At 39.3% G+C, this 23,345-nt stretch overlaps 2 protein-coding genes across 2 annotated transcripts; both read right to left on the reverse strand.

Moving 5' to 3' along the window:
* Positions 1 to 437: 437 nt before the first annotated feature.
* On the reverse strand, positions 438 to 6,686 carry LOC128473567 (olfactory receptor 1020-like). Its single transcript, XM_053455825.1, has 2 exons — positions 6,659 to 6,686; positions 438 to 1,366 (listed from the first exon to the last, which is right to left on the reverse strand). Exons 1-2 carry the CDS (start codon positions 6,684 to 6,686, stop codon positions 438 to 440), a joined length of 957 nt encoding a protein of 318 aa, XP_053311800.1.
* A 5,905-nt stretch (positions 6,687 to 12,591) lies between these two features.
* On the reverse strand, positions 12,592 to 22,324 carry LOC128473565 (E3 ubiquitin-protein ligase TRIM39-like). Its single transcript, XM_053455823.1, has 7 exons — positions 22,269 to 22,324; positions 18,058 to 18,479; positions 17,078 to 17,173; positions 15,484 to 15,714; positions 14,514 to 14,545; positions 13,335 to 13,405; positions 12,592 to 13,240 (listed from the first exon to the last, which is right to left on the reverse strand). The coding sequence occupies exons 2-7, from the start codon at positions 18,475 to 18,477 to the stop codon at positions 12,720 to 12,722; spliced, it is 1,371 nt and encodes a 456-aa protein (XP_053311798.1). The 5' UTR covers positions 18,478 to 18,479; positions 22,269 to 22,324; the 3' UTR covers positions 12,592 to 12,719.
* Between the last annotated feature and the right edge of the window lie 1,021 nt (positions 22,325 to 23,345).

The raw sequence follows: 23,345 nt of genomic DNA on the forward strand, positions 1-23,345 counted from the left end.
TATCTGCAATGATGCTATAGGCCTAAGCAGTCATGTAATGTTCATCACCCTTGCATATGTATGAAATACAGTATAAAATAATGTTTTATCATGCTGGGAATAATTCACAGTGGATATACAGCAAACAAGATTGGATTTCTGTCTTAATTGTAGATCTTCTAGTAGAAACAGTTTTAATGGAGCCTTACAAATTTTCATCTGCTGGCGTGGGATGTATTGCCCTTTATTAATTTTATCCTTTTGAGACATGCTGACATGGTCATGCTGACAAGTCAACAAGGCACAGGACAAAATATTTTTTTTAAAAACTACCACGTTGTGCATAATTTTTTTCTCACGTATCTATAAACAGCTATTTAACTTATCTTCAGTCCATGAACGTACAAATGAGCCTGTAAGTTTTAGCTAATATTTATTTCATATAATATACAATATATTTATTTACAACAATATTTTGCTTTAATTTTTTTCAAGGCTTGCGCTACTTCACTGTTTCTTAAACTATAGATGAGCGGGTTCAACATAGGAATAACGACACTATAGAATACGGATGCAACTCGATCCTGGCTCATGGTATAAGTAGAGGAAGGACGCAGGTACATGAAAAGGATGGCACCGTAGAATATATTGACGGCAACGATGTGAGATGCGCATGTGGAAAAGGCCTTCTTTCTCCCTTCTGATGAGCGTATCTTTAATATGGTGGATATAATGTAACTGTAGGAAACTATAATGGTGGTAAGTGAGCTTGTTTCAGCAAATCCTCCAAATATGAACATCAGAATTTCATTCATAGTTGTTTTAATACAAGACAACTTCAGGAGTGGAGGCACGTCACAGTAGAAATGGTCAATCTTGTTGGTTTTACAGAAAGGTAGACGAAAGGTACAGATTGTATGAAGCGTTGCATTGAGGTAGCCCAGGGTATATGCCCCTGCCAGCAGCTGTACACAGACCCTTTTCCTCATAATAATAGTATACAGCAAAGGGTTACAAATAGCTACGTAGCGATCATAGGCCATTATTCCTAACAAGAAGCATTCCGTGGTGACTGAGGCAGCAAAGAAAAACATTTGTAGTGCACACTCATTGTAACCGATGGTTTTTGATGTCGAGAGAAAATTCACCAATGTTTTTGGTGTTATAATTGTTGCGTAACACAGATCTAAAAAGGATAAATTATTGAGAAAAAAATACATGGGTGTATGCAGTCGCGAATCTGCTCGGACAGCTACTATAATTCCAATATTACCTACAAGAGTGACGATATAAAAAATAAAGAAAAGACAAAAAAGGAAAACCTGTAGTTTTGGGTTATCCGTAAGTCCCAGAAGAATAAATTCCTTGAAATGTGTGTTATTCCACCCTGCCATGTAATGTTCTCCTATGATACAAAGCAAATATTATTTTAACCTTTAACAATAAGCTATGAAATTCACAGAAAATGAATACTGTATATAAGTTTAAGATTGTATTTTATCATAGCTTCTTTGCTTGTGGATATTCATGTGCTTAATATCATTAGACTTATGAATGACCTTGTAAATTGAATTGTCTACCAACAGCTACTACCTACTTTATAGAGGATTTGGATAAAGTTTCTTATATAGTTCTGTTAAATAAGTATATGACATGTCAAATGAGAAACATATATTTTATAGAAATTGAGTTTAGATAACTATCATTGCTATGTGCACCTTTTGAAAATTATTAGACATTGGTGCTAGATGGCTCAAGGCATGGTGCCCCAACTTGACTTGGGCAAGTTAAAGCCTTAAAAGCAAGGCACCCCAAAGTTTAGAGAGAATAGACTGGTATTACAGAGCAAATTAGTCTCTTTATGTCAAAGGCTTACTGGAGCATATTTAAAGCCATGCCATCATTTAAAGAATGCTGAATTTCTTAAATGATTTGGTGAAAAGATTTCTGTGTTACTCTAAATGGTATATTTGAGGTTTCAAAAATATAAGGAAAATGGGAATGGAGAAAATGCAAAAAAACATTTTGTCGGCTTGTGAAAAACAATGAAGACTTGTCTTTAGAATATGTTGAAAGGCAAGGGATCGGAGGTTGAATGCAGCAGAAAATGAACACATAACTTGAAGAAGAGTTAAGTGAAAACATATATAGACTGGAACATATAGTATTTTTTGGTGGTATAACGTCCTTATTAGAAAATAAAGTCTAGAATATATTTGAAAATCTGTATATATATATATATATATATAAATCATATTCCTCCTTTAGTGGTATTTCTGGATGTTTTGGATCTGGATTATAATTTTAACACCTAACCTTGTATAAAAATAAAAAAATGTTGCATTTTACAGTAGTAAGTAGTAGCATAGAGGCCAAACAATCATCATTTAAGATCACTCAGAGTGGGACCTACATTAATCCATACTAAAGGGCAATAAATAAATCAAATGGTAATTTTGCACAATTGTACCCACAAGCACTCAAAGGGTGATTATCATGTACATGACTGGATGTTATGCTTGCAGGATCACTCACATTATTTGTCAGTTCTCTTCCAGAAGTGACAGGCTTCCACGTGGATTACCCAAGCATGTTTTATCTGTAGATATTTTAAAAGCAGCTGTTGCATCAATTAAATAATATTTTAAAATATTCTATGAAATAGAATGATGACTAAAATTAATTTTAATCAGCAAGAGGGCACTGACACTACCCGTCAGACTAAAAGTGTAAAAAGAATCCAGATACATGGGCAGTCATTTGTGTCTAATAAATGGATTCTTTTTGAGATAACAAATACAGACCGTGGCAGCTTTGTGGTACCTTAACTATATAAAAAACTATATAAAAAGATATACTTTCATATTTTAATACTGGTCTAAGGTGCCTCTTGTAGGTTCAAGTATAGACAGACAGTCCTTTGACTGATAACATTTCATAAGAGTTAATGTGAAAAGTGTAGCCTCAATAATGATGTACCTACCTGCAGAGTACTCATATGCAGCATAACAGAAGACCACTTTGATATGGGGTGTAGATATACCATCATCGTGGTCTTCTGGGGCATATTTCCCTAGGTGTCCAATACCTCCCTGTGCTACAAGAACAGCAACATCTATGTCGCTTGAGATTAATTTAATAGACCAATATAATTTCCTTATGTTTACACCATTACGCTGTGAAAAAAGTATTTGTCCCCTTCCCGTTTTCTTTTATTGTTGTTTACTTGTCACATTGAAATGTTTCAGATCATCCAACCAATTTTTGACAAAGACAAGGTGAGTAAACACAAACCATAAAGTGATCTTTTAATTTATTGAAGATTACATCAAAAACCTATTTCTGGTTGTGACACACTTGATGGCAATTACGGTAATCAAACTTCGCGACTGGCTATGAGTCTTTTACATCACCGTGGAGGAATTATGGCCCACCCTTTTTGGTAGAATTGTTCTAATTCAGCCATGTATTTTTGGAGCACAAATCAGATTGAATTAGGACTTTGACTAGGCCATTTGTAGCCATTGAGAGGTGGGCCTGCTTGTGTGCTTTGGATTATTGTCCTGCTGCATAACCCAACTTTGCTTGAGCTTTAGGTCACAGACTGATAGCCAGATGTTCTCCTTCAGTATTTTCTAGTAGAGCATAAATCATGGTTCCATCAATTATAGCATATCACTCAGACCCTCAAGCAGCAAAGCAGCCCCAGACCATCACACTACCACAGTGTTTGACTGTTTATATGATGTTCTTATTGTGGAATAGTGTGTTAGATTAATGCCAGATGCAATAGGACATATATCTTCCAAAAAGTTCCACTTTTAACTTCATTTCACAGAATATTATCCCAAAAGTTTTAGGGGTAATTTAGATGTTTTCTTTGGCAAATGTGAGACAAGCCTTTGTGTTCTTTGTTGGCAGTCATTTTTTCCCATGATTGGTGTTTTAGCATAGTCTCTTAGTAGATAATCTCTCTCAGCATGGATCGCTGAAGTCACAGAGCCTTAGAAATGGCTTTGTAACCCATTCTAGACTGATAGATGTCCATGACATCTTGTTTCTCATCTGTTCTTGAATTTCTTTAGATTGCGGCATCATGCACTGCCTTTCAGCCTACTTCACTTTGCTAAACAGGTTGTACTTAATTGATATTTAGAGTCAACATGGCTGACAGTAATCATGCCTGAGTGAGCCTAGTAAACTAAAAACCTATTATGAATAACATTTGGTTAACTGATTTATTTACTAACTAAGAGGGAATCAATTTTTCACATAGGGCCAGGTAGGAATGGAAAGCTTTTTTCCTTTTATACTTGAAACAATTTAAAAACTACATTTTGTGTTTACTCTGGTCATCTGATGATCTGAAACATTTATGGAAGTAATCGCGAAGGTGGTAAATACTTTTTCACAGCGCTGTACTTTTTACACTTTGTAAACTTTGTATTCCGTACTGTGTTTTTGTACAGTGGTCATGCCAGATATTCAGTCTTACAGAACAAGTTTCTGAAAATAACATTTTAATAAAGTCACTAATTAAGGTGATATTTAGTAACCCAAATTAAAAGTCTATCTAGTAACACAATCCCTAATCATTTAATAAATAATAGCAGAGTAGATTTGGGGTACTAGTGTACCGAATATTCAAATATTTCACCATTTCATTTATTCCTTTGATTTTCTCACCTGGATGTGAATCTGATGATCTATTAAACTGAGATAATATCCATATATATACACCGATCAGCCTTAACATTATGACCACCTGCTTAAGATTGTGTAGGTCCTGCTACAATATTTTTTTCTGCCAAAACAGCTCCGAGGCATGGACTCCACTAGACCTCTAATGGTTTGCTGTGGTATCTGGCACCAAAACGTTATCAACAGATCCTTTAATGTCCCTTAAGTTGCAAGGTGGGGCCCTCCATAGATCAGACCTGTTTGTCCAGTACATTCCACAGATGGTCGATTGGATTTAGATCTGGGAGTTTCGGAGGCCAAGTCAACGCCTTGAACAGGAGTCAGCATGGGCACCCTAAGTTGTCTGAGACTACACAGTTCCATATGCAACAAACTGAGATGCACTGTGTGTTCTGACACCTTTCTATCAGAACCAGCATTCTGAGCCACCCATAACCCTGTCACCAGTTCACCACTTTTCCTTCCTTGGACCACTTTTGATAGGTACTGACCACTGCAGACCGGGAACTCCCCACAAGAGCTACAGTTTTGGAGACAGGGCCGGCCCTACAATGGAGCCGACTGGGGCAATTGCCCCAGGCGGCACTTTTGAAGGGGCGGCACTTTGCCGCCCCAAGCGCTCTTTTTTTTTTTTTTTTTTTTAAAGCGGAGGAGAGAGAGAGAGGGGCGTCGAGTGGTTTTCGCTTACCCGCTCGGCGACCCCCTCTCTCTCTCTCCTCTGCAGCGAGCGTCCCTGTTCGTTGTCGGCTTGTAATGCAGAGCGCCGGAAGTGACGTCAATTTCCGGCGCTCAGCATTACAAGTCGGCACCGTGGCAGAGCAGGGAGACTCGCCGCAGGACTGTTTAAAGGTAAGTACCTTTAAACGGGGGGGGGGGGGTAGATAATGGCGTCGGCGAAGTTTAAAATGCCGCCCCCCCCGTCGTCGGGGGGGGGCATTTTAAACTTCGCCCCAGGCGGCATTAAGTCTTGGGCCGGCCCTGTTTGGAGATGCTCTTGACCGAGTCGTCTAGCCACAAGTTGGCTCTTATCAAAGTCAAGATTATAAGTGTTATTCACTTAGCCTGTCAGTGGTCGTAATGTTATGGCTGATTGGTGCGTCTATATATATATATATATTTGTATATGCCATTGGACTGACAGGTGCCACCACTGTCAATGCTAAACCTATTTACTATAAATGTAAATATATGTGGGTTTGTACCGTATAGATAACTATAGATAAGAAAATGTATAAGTGCCTAGACACTAAGGACCAATTCCTCTACCATACCTCCCAAGTGTCCCATTTTCCACACACTCAACTTAATGAAGAAAGTTGATGGAGCTTCCAAAGTGACTTTCAAATACTTTTATGTGGAACCATTAAGCAAATGGGTTTACGATGTCTTCATCTGTTTTGTAACATTTGTGAGTCACATTTTATCTGCAGATGCTTTTGTAAATATGCCTGCCTTAGATTTAATATAGTCATATGTCTATCCCACGCATGTTCAAATTCCCTTACAGATCTCTCTTTCACTCAAAATCCTGGCACCTCAACACACACCAAACAATACGCAAACACGTATTAATTAGTGGAAACTTTGTTTCAAGCTAAATCCCCATGGATTCTAGATAGTCATCAATCCTCAGGGATTAATTTTCTTAACTTCTTTCCTCATGCAACCTTTATTAAAAATAATCCTCCAAGACCTGTGTGTTAGCGTTGTATAGTTTTGAGATACTGTTCCCTAGAGAGTTCATTTATGTTTATTTAAACTCACATAAATTGGGTGCTAGGAAATTAATTTAAAATGATGATGAAATCAAATGTAAAATGTACACAGCAGTGAAATTGCATGGTTTTTATTTGAAGTAGAAAATGCATATGTAATCATCTCCCAAGGGGATAATTATATGGAGGCTGTGAATAACAATTGTTGATTTCCCGGGATAAACCCCTTTATCTAATAAGAGAAGGTAAGCTTGTCAAATCACTCTTATTGGTCCGGAGTGATCTGATCATCATTAGCACACTCCTGATTGGCTGCAAAGCTAAATGACAGCAACTAACTTGGACACAGCCATGATAAAGGGCATCTCTACCCGTTCTATAACTCCTTTACAGACCCCACCAATCCCACAATGGCAGGTGCAACCACTTACAGCACTCCACTACCTCCCGGGGATGTATATAACTGGTTAAAACTACTCATCTGAGTTCTCCCAGGGTATGTACATGGTTGTCCAGGGGGCGTGACCTTTCACAGTTGTCCAGCACCAACATGGTAACCACTAAACATCCTGCCCTTCCTCTAATTAAAGGTCAATTAATAACCTATATTAACCCACTCCTACACAGAATCAGTGCTTCCTGATTGTGGAGCTGCCAGTTGTTATACCTGTTTTGCTGCTATGCCTATTCTGTTATTGTATTCCTAATCTAGGGTTCCTGATCGCCATACCTGGCAACTTCTTAGCTCCGGCTACCCGGAGGGACGCGGCCAGAACTGCCTATTGACGTCAGCGGGCGCTCCCATTGACATCGGTGGCCAGTCCTGTTGACGCTGGTGGGCAGTCCCATTGACTTTGGGGATCACCGACATCACAGGAAACACCCCCATTTAAAGCAGAAATGGGCGGGGAGGGGGATGACCCGGAGGATTCAGGTGTTGACCTAGAGAACTGGAGCTTCACCCGGAAATCTCTGGGTCAAACCCAGAGAGTTCCCAGGTTTACTGATCGCTGCCTGAATTTTGACCACACTCCTGTTCTGTCAGCCCCGACCTAAGCATTCAACCCACTATGGTCCTGCCTTACCCTTATCTGTACCTGTTTATTTACTATTGGTACAGACCTGCCCCAACAACCTTCCCTAAAGCAAAGTCTCCAGAAATAAAAAATGTTGGAAGGCATGTTAACAGCTATATTCCTTGGTCTTACCCATTGCAATGAACGACTAAAGGAATTTGGCCTATGTGTTACCTAATATTTATACCCCAGTGAAACGGGAAGTCTTGGTTGAACGATTTCCCGTCCCTAGTCACCCAGGTGTACTAAGAAATGTAAAATATCAATGGGAATATACTTCAAATATAACTCATATGAGTTCATAGGGGTCCCAATAATTGTTGCACATATTTACACACATATTTAACAACCTTTTTTGCATAAACCTGTGTGGTGTTTGCAATTATTTGATATAAATAAGAGCAGAGTATTTTTGTGCATTTTTGAACAAAAGTGTGAAACAGTCAATTTTTTGCCTTCTTTGCTCATATTTACCAAGGGTGACAGCATTAGTGGAGGGCAATGCATTAAGTTGAACATCTGAACCCAAGATTTGCATTAGCAGAACTGCTAGATAAAAAAATGCATTTTTGCAAAACTGTTACAAAACAAAAAGGAAAGGTGGGTCCCAAACTATACTATCTAAATCCTTTTTTTTGTCAGTAGCTTCAACAGATGAATGAAATGTAAAAGCACAAAAGCGCAATTTAAACTCTTACTAAATAGCTCCGTCTAGTGACCAAAATGTTGAGAAAAATGAGTTTCATGATAAAAAAAAGTGCAAAAGTTTCCTATAAGGATCCTATAATCTGCAGGTAATGCCGCAGTGTGCCACTGAGTGGTATGTGCCTGATGTCTTTAACCAACCTACTCACTGGCTTCTTCAGGGACAAATAGTGGGAGTCTGGCTTAAAGCTCCAAGTAAAGATGTAATGATTAATTAATGGTCACACATCCACAGAAACTTCACTTTCTGGCGGGATGATGACTTGCTGGATAATATACCAAAAGTAAAAATATACATCTTTGCATGGGAGAGTGGATTTTATTTATATATTAGGACAAACATATTAAACTCGAATCGTCACATGTGAAAAGTGAAGATGCATTCATGCCCCAAGAGACCAAAGTTAAGCACTAGTGGTAAGTTGGCCATATCCCAAATTATATCTGTATCCTTGTTATCCCTCGCATCGTAAGTCAACTGGCTACACATCAGGGCGTCATCGGTAAGGATCTTATGAAGGATTACATAATACATTTAACAGAAGATACTCACTTAGCTTAATAATACTTCATGATGTAATTGTGAAAGATTTTAAGAATTTGCTGCCACTCTGCCCCCCGAGATATGCTGCCACTCTGCCCACCCCAGATATGCTGCCACTCTGCCCACCCCAGATATGCTGCCACTCTGCCCCCTCCAGATATGCTGCCACTCTGCCCACCCCAGATATGCCCCCCCCTTAGACTTACCAATGCAGACTCCCTGGTGTCTAGCGGGGCCGGCTGGGGACATCTGTGCTATACTCGTAGACAACTTCGGGCGGAAGTGCCGGCAGCGGAGATTGTTAAAGCACATCGAGCAGACGTACCGGCAGCGGAGGTAATTTACGCGCATCGCAGCAGCCAGTGAACGTCTGCGTGATGCGCTTAGACAATCTCCCGTGCCGGCACCCTGCCCCCCCCACCAGTGGAAAGTACTGGCAGGGGAAGCTGTCTCAGCGTATCGGAGAGTAGGATGCAGGTCCCCTACAGCGCTGCGGGGGATCTGTATCCTAACCCTGCTGCCTGCCCGGCACCCGGAACTGCATGTCCCGGGCGTTGGGCAAATCAGTGAGCATCATTGTAAAAAAATCTATATATATATAATATATTTGTCTGGCAACATGATTTATATAAAATTTTATAAAATAACAAATGGATACATTGATTAGAATACAAAAATATATTTAAAAAGGATGTTTTACAATATATGAACAGGAACAGCAACAATGATGAGGGCAATTTAATCATCTAGACATTAACCATCATATTGGTAAAATTATGTCACAAAATCAAATAGCAGTAAATATCAACCAAGTTGGCAGTGACTGAATTCTGAGAGTACGAAATAAGCCAGCATGAATTGCGTAAGTTTGATACAAAACCAAATAGCTGCATTACACAAAATATCGGAAAACACATTCCATGATGTTTACAACTGATGAATAGATACAGTTGCAAGAATAAAAGCTATTTAGTATTGAAAAAAATGGGTATAATTATAATTCATTAGTACTAGGGAAAAGCGTATATAATTCACAAATTCCAAAAGATTCCCTTTGGAGTAAAATTTTGGTTTCTGGTACCTTTCTTAGTCCGAAAAACAGGACTTTCATATTTCTGTGATGGTAAGTTTTTGGAAGTGTCAATGAGACCATTTAATGAATATCCTCTGAAAATCTTCTGTGAAAAGGATGGAAAGTTTTCCCCATATGTTGTAAACTGCAAACAGACATGAATAATAGTTTGATAATATACCGTATTTGCTCGATTATAAGACGAGGTTTTTTTCAGAGCAAATGCTCTGAAAAATACCCCTCGTCTTATAATCGAGGTCGTCTTCTAATTAGACCTCAAAAAAATGTCTGCTGGGGCCAGGCTGCTTACCGGTACTTTGGTCCCGAGCAGCGTCTCTTCTATTAGCAGCAGGAAGCTAGCAGAGTGTCACATAATTCTGCCTCCCCCTCCTTCCTCTGAGGGCAGGGCCAGAGAAGTTGCTCGCACAGCGGGCCCCTGCAGAAGTCTGCGAGTGGGAGATCTGCACTTCAGGTAAGGGGGTGGGGGTTTGAGCGTGTGTGTGTGTGTGTGTGATTAATGGAATGAATGAGTATTTAAATGTTTGTGAATGAGTGTGTGTGTGATAGCATGGATGTGTAAGGGGGGGAGGTGGTAGCATGGCATAGGGAAGCTGTACTCAAACTCCTTTCATCACCAGGTTCCAGCATGTACTGGCTGCCTTGGCTTGATAGGGAGTTTGATTGCTGTTAGCAGTTATATATATATATACCTCCAGAAATGCCTTTTAACCCCCTATATGCCACTCTGGCATATAGGGGGTTAAAAGGCATATCATGGGGCAGAGTGGCATATAGGAGGGCATAAGACATTTCTGGAGGCAGAGTGGCATATAGAGGGTTAAAAGGCACATCATGGGGCAGAGTGGCAAATAAAGGGGGATTAAGGCATTTCTGGGGGCAGAGTGGCAACCTTGGGGGCAGATGTGCATAACTGGGGGGGGGGCAGGTTGGCAAATAAAAGGAAATAAAAAAATATATATTTTTCTCAATCATAGCTTTTATTAAATATGCAAAAATTGTTTACATGAATTAATATTTACTAGTAAAACTTTTTTTCCTATAGGGTAGTCTTATATTCAGGCTTTTTGTTTTTTTTCCTAAATTAATATTTAGATTTTGGGGGGTCGTCTTATAATCAGGGTCGTCTTATAATCGAGCAAATATGGTAGTTTTTAGATATCTTTATGTGTCTTGGGGAGGTAAATTGTGACTACTGTGGGTTTTTTCAGTAAAGGAAATTTACCGTATATATTAATTTATAAAGCTTTTGTCTCCCCCCTTTGACCATTCGTGATACCCAAGAGCCAGTGGGAATTGTCAACTGAACACGATTGTCTTGCAAATACTTAAGACACAGGTGATAATCACAATCATTCATGATGGCAATATTCCTGCCCTTGTCAGATGGCTTTATAACTAACAATTTGTTAGATGATAGATCTTCCATAATATTTACTTGACATCAAGATAGATAAGATTTATCAGGTATACGAAAGCTTATATATACTGTATTTGCTCGATTATAAGACGAGGTTTTTTCCAGAGCAAATGCTCTGAAAAATACCCCTCGTCTTATAATCGGGGTCGTCTTCTAATCAGACCCCAAAAAAATGGCTGGGGCCATGCTGCTTACCGGTCGCGAGCAGCGTCTCTTCCGTTAGAAACAGGAGGACAGGAAGCTTGTAGCTTCCTCACAGAACTCTATCTCCCCCTCCCTCCTCTGGGGGCGGGGCCAGAGAAGTTGCTGGTACAGCCGGTCCCCTGCAGAAGTCTTCGAGTGAGAGATCTGCAGTTCAGGTAAGGGGGTGGGGGAGGGTTTTTGGGTAAGTATGTGTGATTAATGTGTGAAGTATGTGTGATTAATGGAATGAATGAGTATTTAAATGTTTGTGAATGTGTGTGTGTGTGATAGCATGGATGTGTAAGGGGGGTGGGGGTTGTAGCATGGCATAGGGAGGCTGTAATCCCACTACTATCATCCCCAGGTTCCAGCATGTACTGGCTGCCTTGGCTTGATAGGAGTGTGATTGCTGTTAGCAGCAATCACACTCCTATCAAGCCAAGGCAGCCAGTACATGCTGGGTTAAAAGGCATATCATGGGGCTGAGTGGCATATAGGGGGTTAAAATGCATTTCTGGACCTCCAGAAATGCATTTTAACCCCCTATATGCCACTCAGCCCCATGATATGCATATATACCTCCAGAAATGCATTTTAACCCCCTATATGCCACTCAGCCCCATGATATGCCTTTTAACCCCCTATATGCCAGAGTGGCATATAGGGGTATAAGGCATATCATGGGGCAGAGTGGCAAATAGGGGGGGTATAAAGCATTTCTGGGGGCAGAGTGGCATAACTGGGGGGGCAGGTTGGCAAATAAAAGGAAATTTAAAAAAATATATTTACATGAATTAATATTTACTGGTAAAACTTTTTTTCCTATAGGGTCGTCTTATATTCAGGCTTTTTGTTTTTTTCCTAAATTAATATTTTGATTTTGGGGGGTCGTCTTATAATCGGGGTCGTCTTATAATCGAGCAAATACGGTATATATATATATATATATATATATATATATATATCTAAGACAATGCATACATTTGATAGGAGCATTTGAAGGCAGCCCACCCAGTGCTTGCGACCATTACATTTAATAAGGCAGTGAATTAATAAAAACGGTGCTACAGCTAAACTAATCTTTACATCTGGAAACTCGTTTCCCACTTAAAAAAAATACATGTAAAACTGCGATGGGATCTTAAAAATCATTTTTGTCAAAAGCCGTTTCTAACCTACTAAGCTTTTCATATTTAGAGAATTGTAGGAAAGTTCGACTTTCAGGAATGTTTTGCATTCTATTACTCTCCTCGATAAATGGCACTAAAATGGTAGAAATATTTATTATTGCTTTCCTCAAAACTAGCTAGTCAAGTCGAACCTCTGTTCCCATAGCACCGACACAGAAAAACGGGAATAATTTGTCTGCTGACTGCACAGATGCAAATGTGTGAAGGAGCTCCATGGTGTCAGCGTTATAAAATGAAATATAATGTTCTTCACAATTCAAAAGTACACCAATCCTAACAGGGTGCTCTCTAGGATATAAGAGAATATCAGGGTTAGTGAACGCATAATAGCAGTCAGCATACATGCCAAGTAACCCAATTGCCCAAATGCCTCCATGAGGATCAATCTTAAAGAATCCTTTCCTGCACACAGACTGCTTTGCCACCCCAACACTCCAGTATATTCCGCCACCCACTTCTACTTCCCAGTAGCGTTTCCCAATTTTGTATCCCGTAATTCCCAGCACACAGGGTTTCGTATCAAATCTTTCAGGATATGGAATAACGTCCCTTGGGTACTCTTCATATCGGACCAATTTTCGATTTCCAGAAACAAAGAGATTTGGGTTCGCTGTTTTTTGGTCCAATGTCACAGAAACTAAAAGAGAATAAGAAAATAAATACAAAATAATTAAAACATTCCCAATATCATTCTGGAACGTTAAATTTCATGATATTCAATTAAAAATTACCTGTGTACATCTTTAAACGTTCCAAAGTAGAACTTACTGAGCAGTTCGTAAACTGGGGCTCATGAGAAGGCCTTGGAGGAAAGAAAAAACAAGATAAGTCATCAACCTTCTTATGTATATGAACAAAATATATCTAGACCAGTCATCTATAGAGAAAGAGTATAGATTGTGAAGTTATCCCTGGTAGAAAGCTTATCAGGGATAAGATAATGAAAGGAATAATAATGCAGATATTGTAAAAGGGAAGTTAAAAAACCTTTCCCCAACACACACACACACACACACACACATGTATATTGTACTTATTTTAATGTGTAAACACTATGACTTGGGTTTATTTAGTGTACAGAGCTGTAGAACCTAGGATTTGAGATAGCGATAGATCTTTCTTAATGAAAGAATGAATGTGCATTTATTTTTTAAAGAAGGTTGCGATACCCTCCTCCATGGGAAATATGTATATATAGTATGTTCTTATGTGCAAGCACAGTTACATTGGTTTATTATAAGGAAATGTAAAAATTAAGATTGGTGAAAAGTGACAGATCTGCTCAGGAGTGGAGAGTTTAAGAAAGGAAACACAAACAAATAAAATGAACGTGCACACCGTGTGTCTGTGTATGCAGGAATAATAAGCACATCATGCAAACAAGTTAACCTATGCAATATGTAACAAGGCGTTCCTAACGCATGTGTAAAGCACAACTCTTGAATGAACTTTGCTTTCTCGCTGAGGAGCATTTTATCACCTCCTCTAAGACTTTTTTGGCATTCTATGCCTTATTTTTTTTTATGTAAAGACTATTTAATATGCAGGAATTCGGGGATTCATTTGCTGTGGTTCCAAAAATCCTTTATTTGTACCCGCTAATCGTCATTTGAAGAATTAAAAGGCTGTAAAAATTATTCAGTCAAGGGTACGTCTTGTTGCTGGGACAACATTATGTGCTGTTGAGTTACAACTAGTATATAACGCCTCAATATGGATGTGAGACCTTAATATCTGGCCTATTTAAGAAATCTACCAAGCCTGGCATTGAGATTCGTATCTACTAATTAAGTAGAAAACGTGTGTGGCGGTATCCTAGCCTATCACAGATCATGGCTGAAAGTAACATTGTGGGAGAGGACCGCAGCTTTAACGAACAGGCATTCATACAAACGGTTTAACAAAATTACCTGCTTACTGTGCTTTTGAGCTCTTGTTTAGGCTGCAGTAGAAAGAAAACTTGTCAGAATGAAAAGCATTTGTATCAAGGGTGAAGCTATAACATATGTTTCCTGAAAAATAAAAATACAAATCCCGTACCTTAACCCTTCGAGTTCTAAGGGCTGATAGATCAGACCAATTTTCAAAGAGTCGCTGTTTGATTTATATGGCAACCCTATAAAAAGCTTTACCTGAGGAAACCTGTATATTATTGGCAGTTTATTGCACCATAACATAATGGAAAAACTCTCATTTACTTTCTTTATATATCAAACCAGTTAGTTAAATCATTTTCTTAAAATCCTCCACCTGCTTAGTAAATGTATCCAATATATGTTGGTGACCATACATGCAGAATGCACCCAAATCCAGTGTAGGCGAGAGAACACAACATACCCCAGGTTAAGCACAGAAAAGGGGTTCAATCCCACAATTATAGTAAAGAAACAAAGTACAGGCAGAGAAATATATATTCCTATAGGTACGCCAACCTCTCTACACTTCTAATGGGTCCTTGAAAAAAACTGAAATGGAAGCTGTTTTGATTTCCCCCATACAGTATTCTTTATTTGTGAGGCAGTTGTAGAGCCACATGTAACATCACAATCATTGACGTGTACATGTTTAATGGATCATGGATAAATCATTTACTTTCTCTGCAAGTGTTTGAAAAGCTGCTAAACGATCTACAAGCGATCTGCAGCACATCCTTTACTCTAGAGGAAGCCATTGCAAAGCTTTCCCCTTTAGTGGAAATGTTGCCTTATGTTTGTCACCCCACATAATATATGTAATGTATTAAGCGCTGCGTAAACTGTTGGCGCTATGTAAATAAAAGATGATAATAATAATAATGTTGCAGCTACAGTTGAACAAGCAAGACTTCCGCTGGGAGGGGAAAAGCATACGAAACATGATAAATCTAAACTCATTTCTCACCTGATGTTTCTGACAAGAGGGGGATAGTCCATTTTTTTCAATATCCGCAATGCTCTTCTGGAGAGCAGCAAGTTTCTCGTTAAATCTGGTAATGCTCTCATTTCTTCTTTGTATAATGGTTTTCTCCATCTTTTCCAGTCGGTCATTGAGGTCCCGCTCGTGGTCAGCCAGAAGTTGGCGTAGACACTCAAATTCAGAAGCTAACACTCTACGTTTCTGGCCAACTAAACACTGCAAAGAAGTAATAAAATGTTTGAACTCTGGATAGAACAGAGAATAAAGTAAACAAAAAAATGGACGGTAGTCACTAATTTGTTCCAATTACTTTGGTTTGTCTATTATAGAAGCATATGCTTAAAGGGACACCCAAGGAAACCCACTAACCAATCAATGCATAAGGAAGAACTTTGTAAGTACTTTCCTATGAGGTTCCACATTTTACTTCACTGATTAGCCGCTTGAGGCAGCCAATCTGTGACATGAAGATGCTCCCATGAAATAAATAGGAATGACTTTCACACACGCGCACGGGGGTCTCCTAGATTCCTTCCTCAAGGATTCACAGAACCCACCACAAACCTCAGCTCTCAGCAAGAAGATATATATATATATATAAGAATTAGAATTCTAAAAACTTTATTTATTAACATTTGAGAACAACTTTGCACTTTGTAATAAAGTTATCCCCCAGGAATAACACCAAATCAGGATGCCGAATGGGAACATCTTTCCCTTCGCTAATGTCAGCTTTTACCAAAAAGCACCTCTAACTTACATTTTGTGTTGAGAACATAAAACAACCTCCAACCCCTTAAAGGTGAAGTTCGATAAATGTTTTGTATTTTTTTTTACCTTGAGCATAAAAAAATCTTTTTGTTCCAGCAAGCCTCCTTTAAAAGAAAATCTGGTGGCTGCCATTGTTGTCACCCTGCTTAACCACCACACTAAGCTCATTCTTTATGGCAATGCCATAAGTCCCTTCCTACATAGACTTTCATAAGTCAGAGCGTCCGGCTATAAGCTATCGTATCGTTTATCGCAGGCAGTATGATAAGGAGTAAGGGTTTGTCTAGTAGATTGGGCAACAGACAACTGAGCATACAAATGGCTAATATGCAGCTGCAAATGACTTAGAACTCACTAGGACAACTAAAACTAGAAAACTCTAATAAAAAATAGTTAGAGTTCCCCTTTAAACAGATACAAATGTTTTGAAAATTCACCATTGCTAAGGGATGATATGACCTAAGCTTTCTATCACTCATTTATGGAATACTGATAGCAAACAAGGATTCACACATTTGATTGGAGGACTTACTCATGTCATTGATCTTTTTTTTGCTATAATAGAAATTAAAAACACCAAACATTCCAAAATTCCAGTAATTCAGTGATTAAAAATGGCCAACTGTTCATCTAGTCTTCTTAGAGCTGTTCCGCAAAAAAAAAAATAAAAAAAAAAAATCACAAAACAGACGCTATTTTTTCCTACTTTATAACAAGAGCTGGTTTACATTTTTAGAAAAAAAAGCTGTACAAAAAGTTATACAACATTTTTATTTGTTCTACAGATTAACCACGCGGAGTTTCAGACCTGAAGATTTTGGGATTTTTGCTGCTCATCAGATTTGCTTTGAACAATATTGTCCACCTCCCTTTTCAGTGACTGGAGTTTTTCTTTTAGATGGCCCTGAAAAATGAAAAAAAAAAACAAAAAAAAAACATCAATGCTTGTGTGTGTACATCAAGGCAAATTTTAAAAGGAAAATAGATGCATTATCGAAAGTAGACTTTAGAGATGCTATTTTATATTTTAAAAATAATAGAAATGTAAAAAGAGATTTAAATGAAATGCCTATTTATTGTACAACAAACCACTTTATATTAACCAACGCTTTAAAGAGAGCAACTAAAACAAAAAACAATAATGACATTTTTGGCATGAAGCCTAATTGGCGGAAACCCTGTTTACCGTTTTTGTTTACATTTTTGGTCAGCATCACAATCGCATATGATGCCTGTGTGGTCCCTTTAAATTTCCATTTTGCCCTATGGGGGCATTCATCATATTATCTGCATTTGCCCCTTTCTCCACCCTCACAGTTGCTGTGCAGAAATATGTTTGGCAGAACACATCTCCCCAAACGTTATATGCGGAGGGGAGCAGCTAATATATCATTTTCCCCATTTTTTTTTTATAATAATTCACAATAAAGTGCTATATACTTTAATATGCATTCTCTTTTATTAGGGCTGTCAGTGACATTAAACTGCCCCTTTAACTACTGGTAAACTAGTTATTTCATTGAGCAATTATATTTTACTAGCAAAGACCAATAATGTACTAAGATTCTATTAATTAACCATATATTTGGGCGTGAGGTTTATACCCCTTTTTTTTTTTTAATGTAACCATTCCAATGCTGGTGCGTACTTTGCAAACTGTTTTGTAATTAGCTAAAAATCAGGAAATAATAAAGTTATATGCATCCTAAATGTCAGTTAACATTTTGTCTCAATTTATTTTGGAAATTAACAGTTAACATGCTTTGGTTTCTGGTGGCCACTCGTTACCTTAAAGTCTCTTGTTGCTTCTTCCAGTGGAATGACGTTATGGGTTTTATGAAACACTGACTCCCGACACACCAAGCAGATTTCTTGATCATCGTCATGGCAGTAGAGCTTCACTGGCTCCTGATGCTTTTTGCATGTCTTTCCATAAACGTCATTGATTTTAGCCACAAGGAGACGGTTTGTAATTTCCACCATGTTCTCCACAAGACGGTTAGGTCGCAGAAATTTCCACTTAGAGGTCTTCCGGCACTGAGGACACGGGAAATTGCTGTGAATTCCTCTCCACGTGCGCACAATACAAGGCCGACAAAAGCTGTGCCCACACTCGATCGATACAGGTTCATTGAAGTTGTCGAGACAAATGGGACATGTCAGTTCTTCCTGCAGGTCTTTTATAGGATTGGGATCTGAGAAAGCCATTACTGGAAGAAAAGACAAATACCGTATTTGCTCGATTATAAGACGACCCCCCAAATCTTAATATTAATTTAGGAAAAAAAGAAAAAGCCTGAATATAAGACGGCCCTATAGGAAAAAAGTTTTACCAGTAAATGTTAATTCATTTAAACACTTTTTTTAATAAAAGGTATGCTTGAGAAAAATATTTTGGTTTTATTTCCTTCTATTTTCCAACCTGCCCCCCAGTTATGCACATCTGCCCCAGAAGTGCCTTATACCCCCTATATGCCACTGTGCCCCATGATATGCCTTTTAACCCTCTAAATGCCACAGTGCCCCATGATATGCCTTTTAACCCTATATGCCACTGTGCCCCATGATATGCCTTTTAACCCTATATGCCTTTTAACCCTATCTGGCACTTAGAGGGTTAAAAGGCATATTATGGGGAAGAGTGGCATATAGGGAGGTTTAAGGCATTTCAGGAGGCAGAGTGGCATTAAAGGGGTTAAAAGGCATTTCAAAGAGCACTCTGCCTCCGGAAATGCCTTACACCCCCCATTTAACACTCCCCCTCCCTCCTCCAAACTTACCGGTGCTTCTGAGTTGGGGGGGGGCGCATAACACAGGAGGGTCCAGGTCCCCTGCATCTGAGCTCCAGGTGCTTAGTCCGGGCAGCATGTAGAGCTCCACGCGAATCGCGTAGAGCTCTACACGCTGCCCGGACTAAGCACCGGGGACTCAGAAGCACCGGTAAGTTGGAGGGGGCATAACACAGGAGGATGCAGGTCCCCTGCATCCTCCTGTGTTATGCCCCCCTCCCCTCCAGCTTACCGGTGCTTCTGAGTCCCCAGTGCTTAGTCCGGGCAGCGTGTAGAGCTCTACGCGATTGTATCGTGTAGAGCTCTACGCGATTATATCGCGTAGAGCTCTACACGCAGCCCGGACTAAGCACCGGGGACTCAGATGCACCGGTAAGTTGGGTCGGGGGTTAACACAGGAGGATCCAGGTCCCCTGCATCTGGATCCCCAGTGCTTAGTCCGGGAAGCGTGTAGAGCTCTACACGCAGCCCGGACTAAGCACCGGGGACTCAGAAGCACCGGTAAGTGGGGGGGAGGGGGTTAACACAGGAGGATCCAGGTCCTCTGCATCGCTGCGGGGGATCTGGATCTTAGTCTCATAATCAGACCTATTTGAGGTCTGATTATAAGACGACCCTGATTATAAGACGAGGGGTATTTTTCAGAGCATTTGCTCTGGAAAAAACCTTGTCTTATAATCGAGCAAATACGGTAATTCTAAATTATTAAGAGCAAATGCCCATATAGTTGATAATCCAGCCCTCCATATCTGTCTAAAAACTGTAAACCCCCCCCCCCCGGCAGTTACAAAAGCGGCACCACAGTTACAAAGGCACCACGCAGCTATAACATGCATTAAAGTACATATTTGCCACATAAAAAAAAGAAAAATATTAGGTGCCTCTGTAATGCTTTAGGTGCCAGATTGTCTCCAGAAAGTCTCAGAAAGTATAAATATGACCTTGGAAATGGCAGGGAGTACAACACACAGATAACACAAACTGGGGGGAAAAACTAAAAGTTCTGAATCACCTACTAATAGCTGTTAACCCCTCTCTAACCCGCTCAGCAAGAGCTGCCAACCCATTATCCTTCCTTATTTGTTTTAACCGCATACTTGTAGTGTTGTTTGTTTAATACGAAAATCATGAAAACATCTTATTGTTACACGCAGAAGACTTACATTTCCAGTTGAGGGGAAACATACTATCTATATATTGTGGAGTGTCATCTATTGGGTGTCTGATTAATTAAAAAACTAAAGTAAAGTATATCAGCAGTTTTGCGATTAGGCTGATTCCTCTGGACCCATCTTTTCCAGGACACACATGCATGACATATATTGCCGAAGAGCGCATGTAAAGTGCTGAACTGCTGTACGATCGATGCATGGACAGGGAATCAATTACTCAATTACTGCCCGCGTCTCGCTTACATTGTTTTATCTGGCCACAGGTGAGCCTCTAGCATTGGGGGGGGGGAAGCATTATAAAGATACTGCATATATTTTGGGAAAATCCATATTAAGGATTATCTGAATATGACAATTCCTTCTTGGATTTCATAAAATAATAATAACGATAAGAAATAATTGTACACGTATTGTTTGCCTTTAAACACGTCTCGCAGTGTTTTGCACAAATGCGTATGTCGTGGAGAGGGCTATCGGGCGAGCCGTGATGTGGGAGTATGGGTGTACAAAGGGTTAAACGCCAACCAGACTTCCGGTGCGTTTGGTCACTTTCCACCACCAACCCCAACCAGTCACCCCAAAACTCCCAGTGTAAAACATGCTGCCGCCACCAAGAACTTTCAAACCGGGCGTCTTAGGTTACCCAGAAAACAATAAGACTGTGATACACACACAATCCTCTAAGATAACAATACAGTTACCCCATTAGTAACGTGATATATTAAAACCAAAGGCAATCTTCAAGGCTGAATTCGTTTAGAGAACAAAGACAGAACTGATTAAAAATATTTATTCTGAGTATACAATAAGTCACAGTGCTGTTACACAAAAACGCATATAAAAAGAGACATAAACATAAATAATACAGGCACATACACAGTGTAACATAAAAGGGAAGAAAAGGTATCATACCAGTTCTTGGAGCCTTGGCGTTGTCTCTGTCATGGTAAAACAGGCTCCCCCGTTACCAATTGCCCACCTTTTTATCCCCCCTCCCTCTCCAAGACCGCCCAAAAGTTATGCACCCATCATAATTTTGACATTATCATATGTCCCTTGATACCATGTCTCCACACCCCAGGGAGATGTAGCCTGGATGTCTGCCCCTTCACTCTTCCACAGGAATCCCTTCCCTTCAAAGGTGTCAATACCCACCATGGGGTAATCAAGTTTAATATTGGATTCTGGCTCCAAAGGGAAAGGTGTGAACAAATGTTAATGGCCTTAACCCCAGTCAAATCCCTTAACCCATTCGGTGCCAAGCCCAAGTTACTCATGCAGTGGCATGACAGCGTACATCAGATTCCACAGGCAATCTCTCCTTCCTCCCATATTCCTTTTCACAAGGAGCTCAGCCAGAAATTTTCTGGGTATGAGTGTATCACAGTGTCCTACAGCCTAAAATAATCACAATAATCCATATAGAAACTGCCCACAGCTGGCTTAGAAATTGTGCAAATATACATCATATTCTAAATGCTTTACTGATAGAGACACATCTCTGTTAAGTTCAGTGTTTTGTTTTGTTTTTAAATCAATGTTAAATCACACAAATATTTACTTATGTTTTATATATATATATACACACTCTGTATGGACAAAAGTATCGGGACACCTGACCATGACACCATCAGGGACTTTTGAGCTACAACAGCATCCACTTTTCTCGGAAGGCTTTCCAAAAGATTTTTATATACCGTATATCTGTGTAAGTGAATATATTATTTTCAACAGTATATAGCTGTTTACCAACAGATGGCCTCCACAAGGGTTAACTGTTTGCAGTTAGTTTCCCCACTGATAACTTTTATACCTAAAGAAAACGTTTGTTTTCCAAAACAAAACTTCAGGACAGCAGCACTGAGAGGACATGCCTCCAACAAAACTTCATGTATTTTTTTACTAGATCGTTTTCAGAACGCTGCAGCATTCATTCTGCCAATTATATACAATGTGTACAAACCGAAAGAAAAGATAGCGTTCATTTAACGCCATCCCCGTGACACAAATACACTGCGAACGGTATTAGACAACTTACTGTACTTAATACACTCCCTTCCACAGGCTACAGCTTGCACGAAACGGCCACCGCTATTCTTGCAAAGAAACAGGAAGTGAGGCTTTTTTTTCTCTTGTGTTTACAACAGCGTGCCTGGCAGTACTAAGCTACGGTGGCCACGGAAGGACAAGTTATTTTACTTCAGTCACTCTTAGTTTTAAGTCGTTTTGTAAAATAGCCAAATCTAATTGTTGCTCTTGTTTTCATATAGCTCTGTAGGGTATTGTTCAAAGTTACACATCATACATATATAGAATACATAAAGCATTCCTGCAGTCTCTTTATCACTTGTATTTCGTTGTGATTTGACACGCATGGTAGCTACAAAGAAGCTTTTTGGGACATTGATTGCAATATAACAACAACACCCCAGAATTTATGTTTTATCCATATGTGTCCTTAAATAAAGGGGACAGCTAATCATTGTATTCACTTATTTTTGTCATTCTCCTTTGTTGTTTCTCTTCCCAAGGACCTCAAAATATTTGAGCCTAAACTTCTTTTGTTGAAATATTCAAAATAAACACCATCCCAACAGGTTACTCCAGAAATATGCAATGACCTTTCCGCATTGTCCACGCTCTACGCTTTCCAGAGTTTCAATACACAATTAGTGGTAATGACTACATGGATTTGGACCATTGTGTATCATTTTCCTAACATAGATCTTCAATGGAAATAGACAAACACACAATAACTGGGCAGATAAGATACTTGGGGAGGGGGGAGAATAATAAATAAAAAAATAAATAAAAAAGCAAACACAAAAAAAAAGCATATTAGATAGTAATCAGCCCATGACTTCAAAATCAGAGTTTGCTAGTTCTTGATTAGAACACAAATTAGATGCTTCCTAAACACCCCAAACACTTTGTGGACACGCTGTCTACTTTATCAGGGAATTCTGCATGTTATGGTTATTAAAGATTGGTGTAAATGTGAGGATGCATAGGAGTTTATAGGCTTGACAGCTATTGTGTCCATGTAGATGGTGCCTGATACCCATTGTTACTTAAGGGATACTTTGTGAGCGATTACATTTATTAAGTTTGTTGC

Source organism: Spea bombifrons, chromosome 2 (assembly GCF_027358695.1).
Source record: "Spea bombifrons isolate aSpeBom1 chromosome 2, aSpeBom1.2.pri, whole genome shotgun sequence".
NCBI lineage: Eukaryota > Metazoa > Chordata > Amphibia > Anura > Pelobatidae > Spea > Spea bombifrons.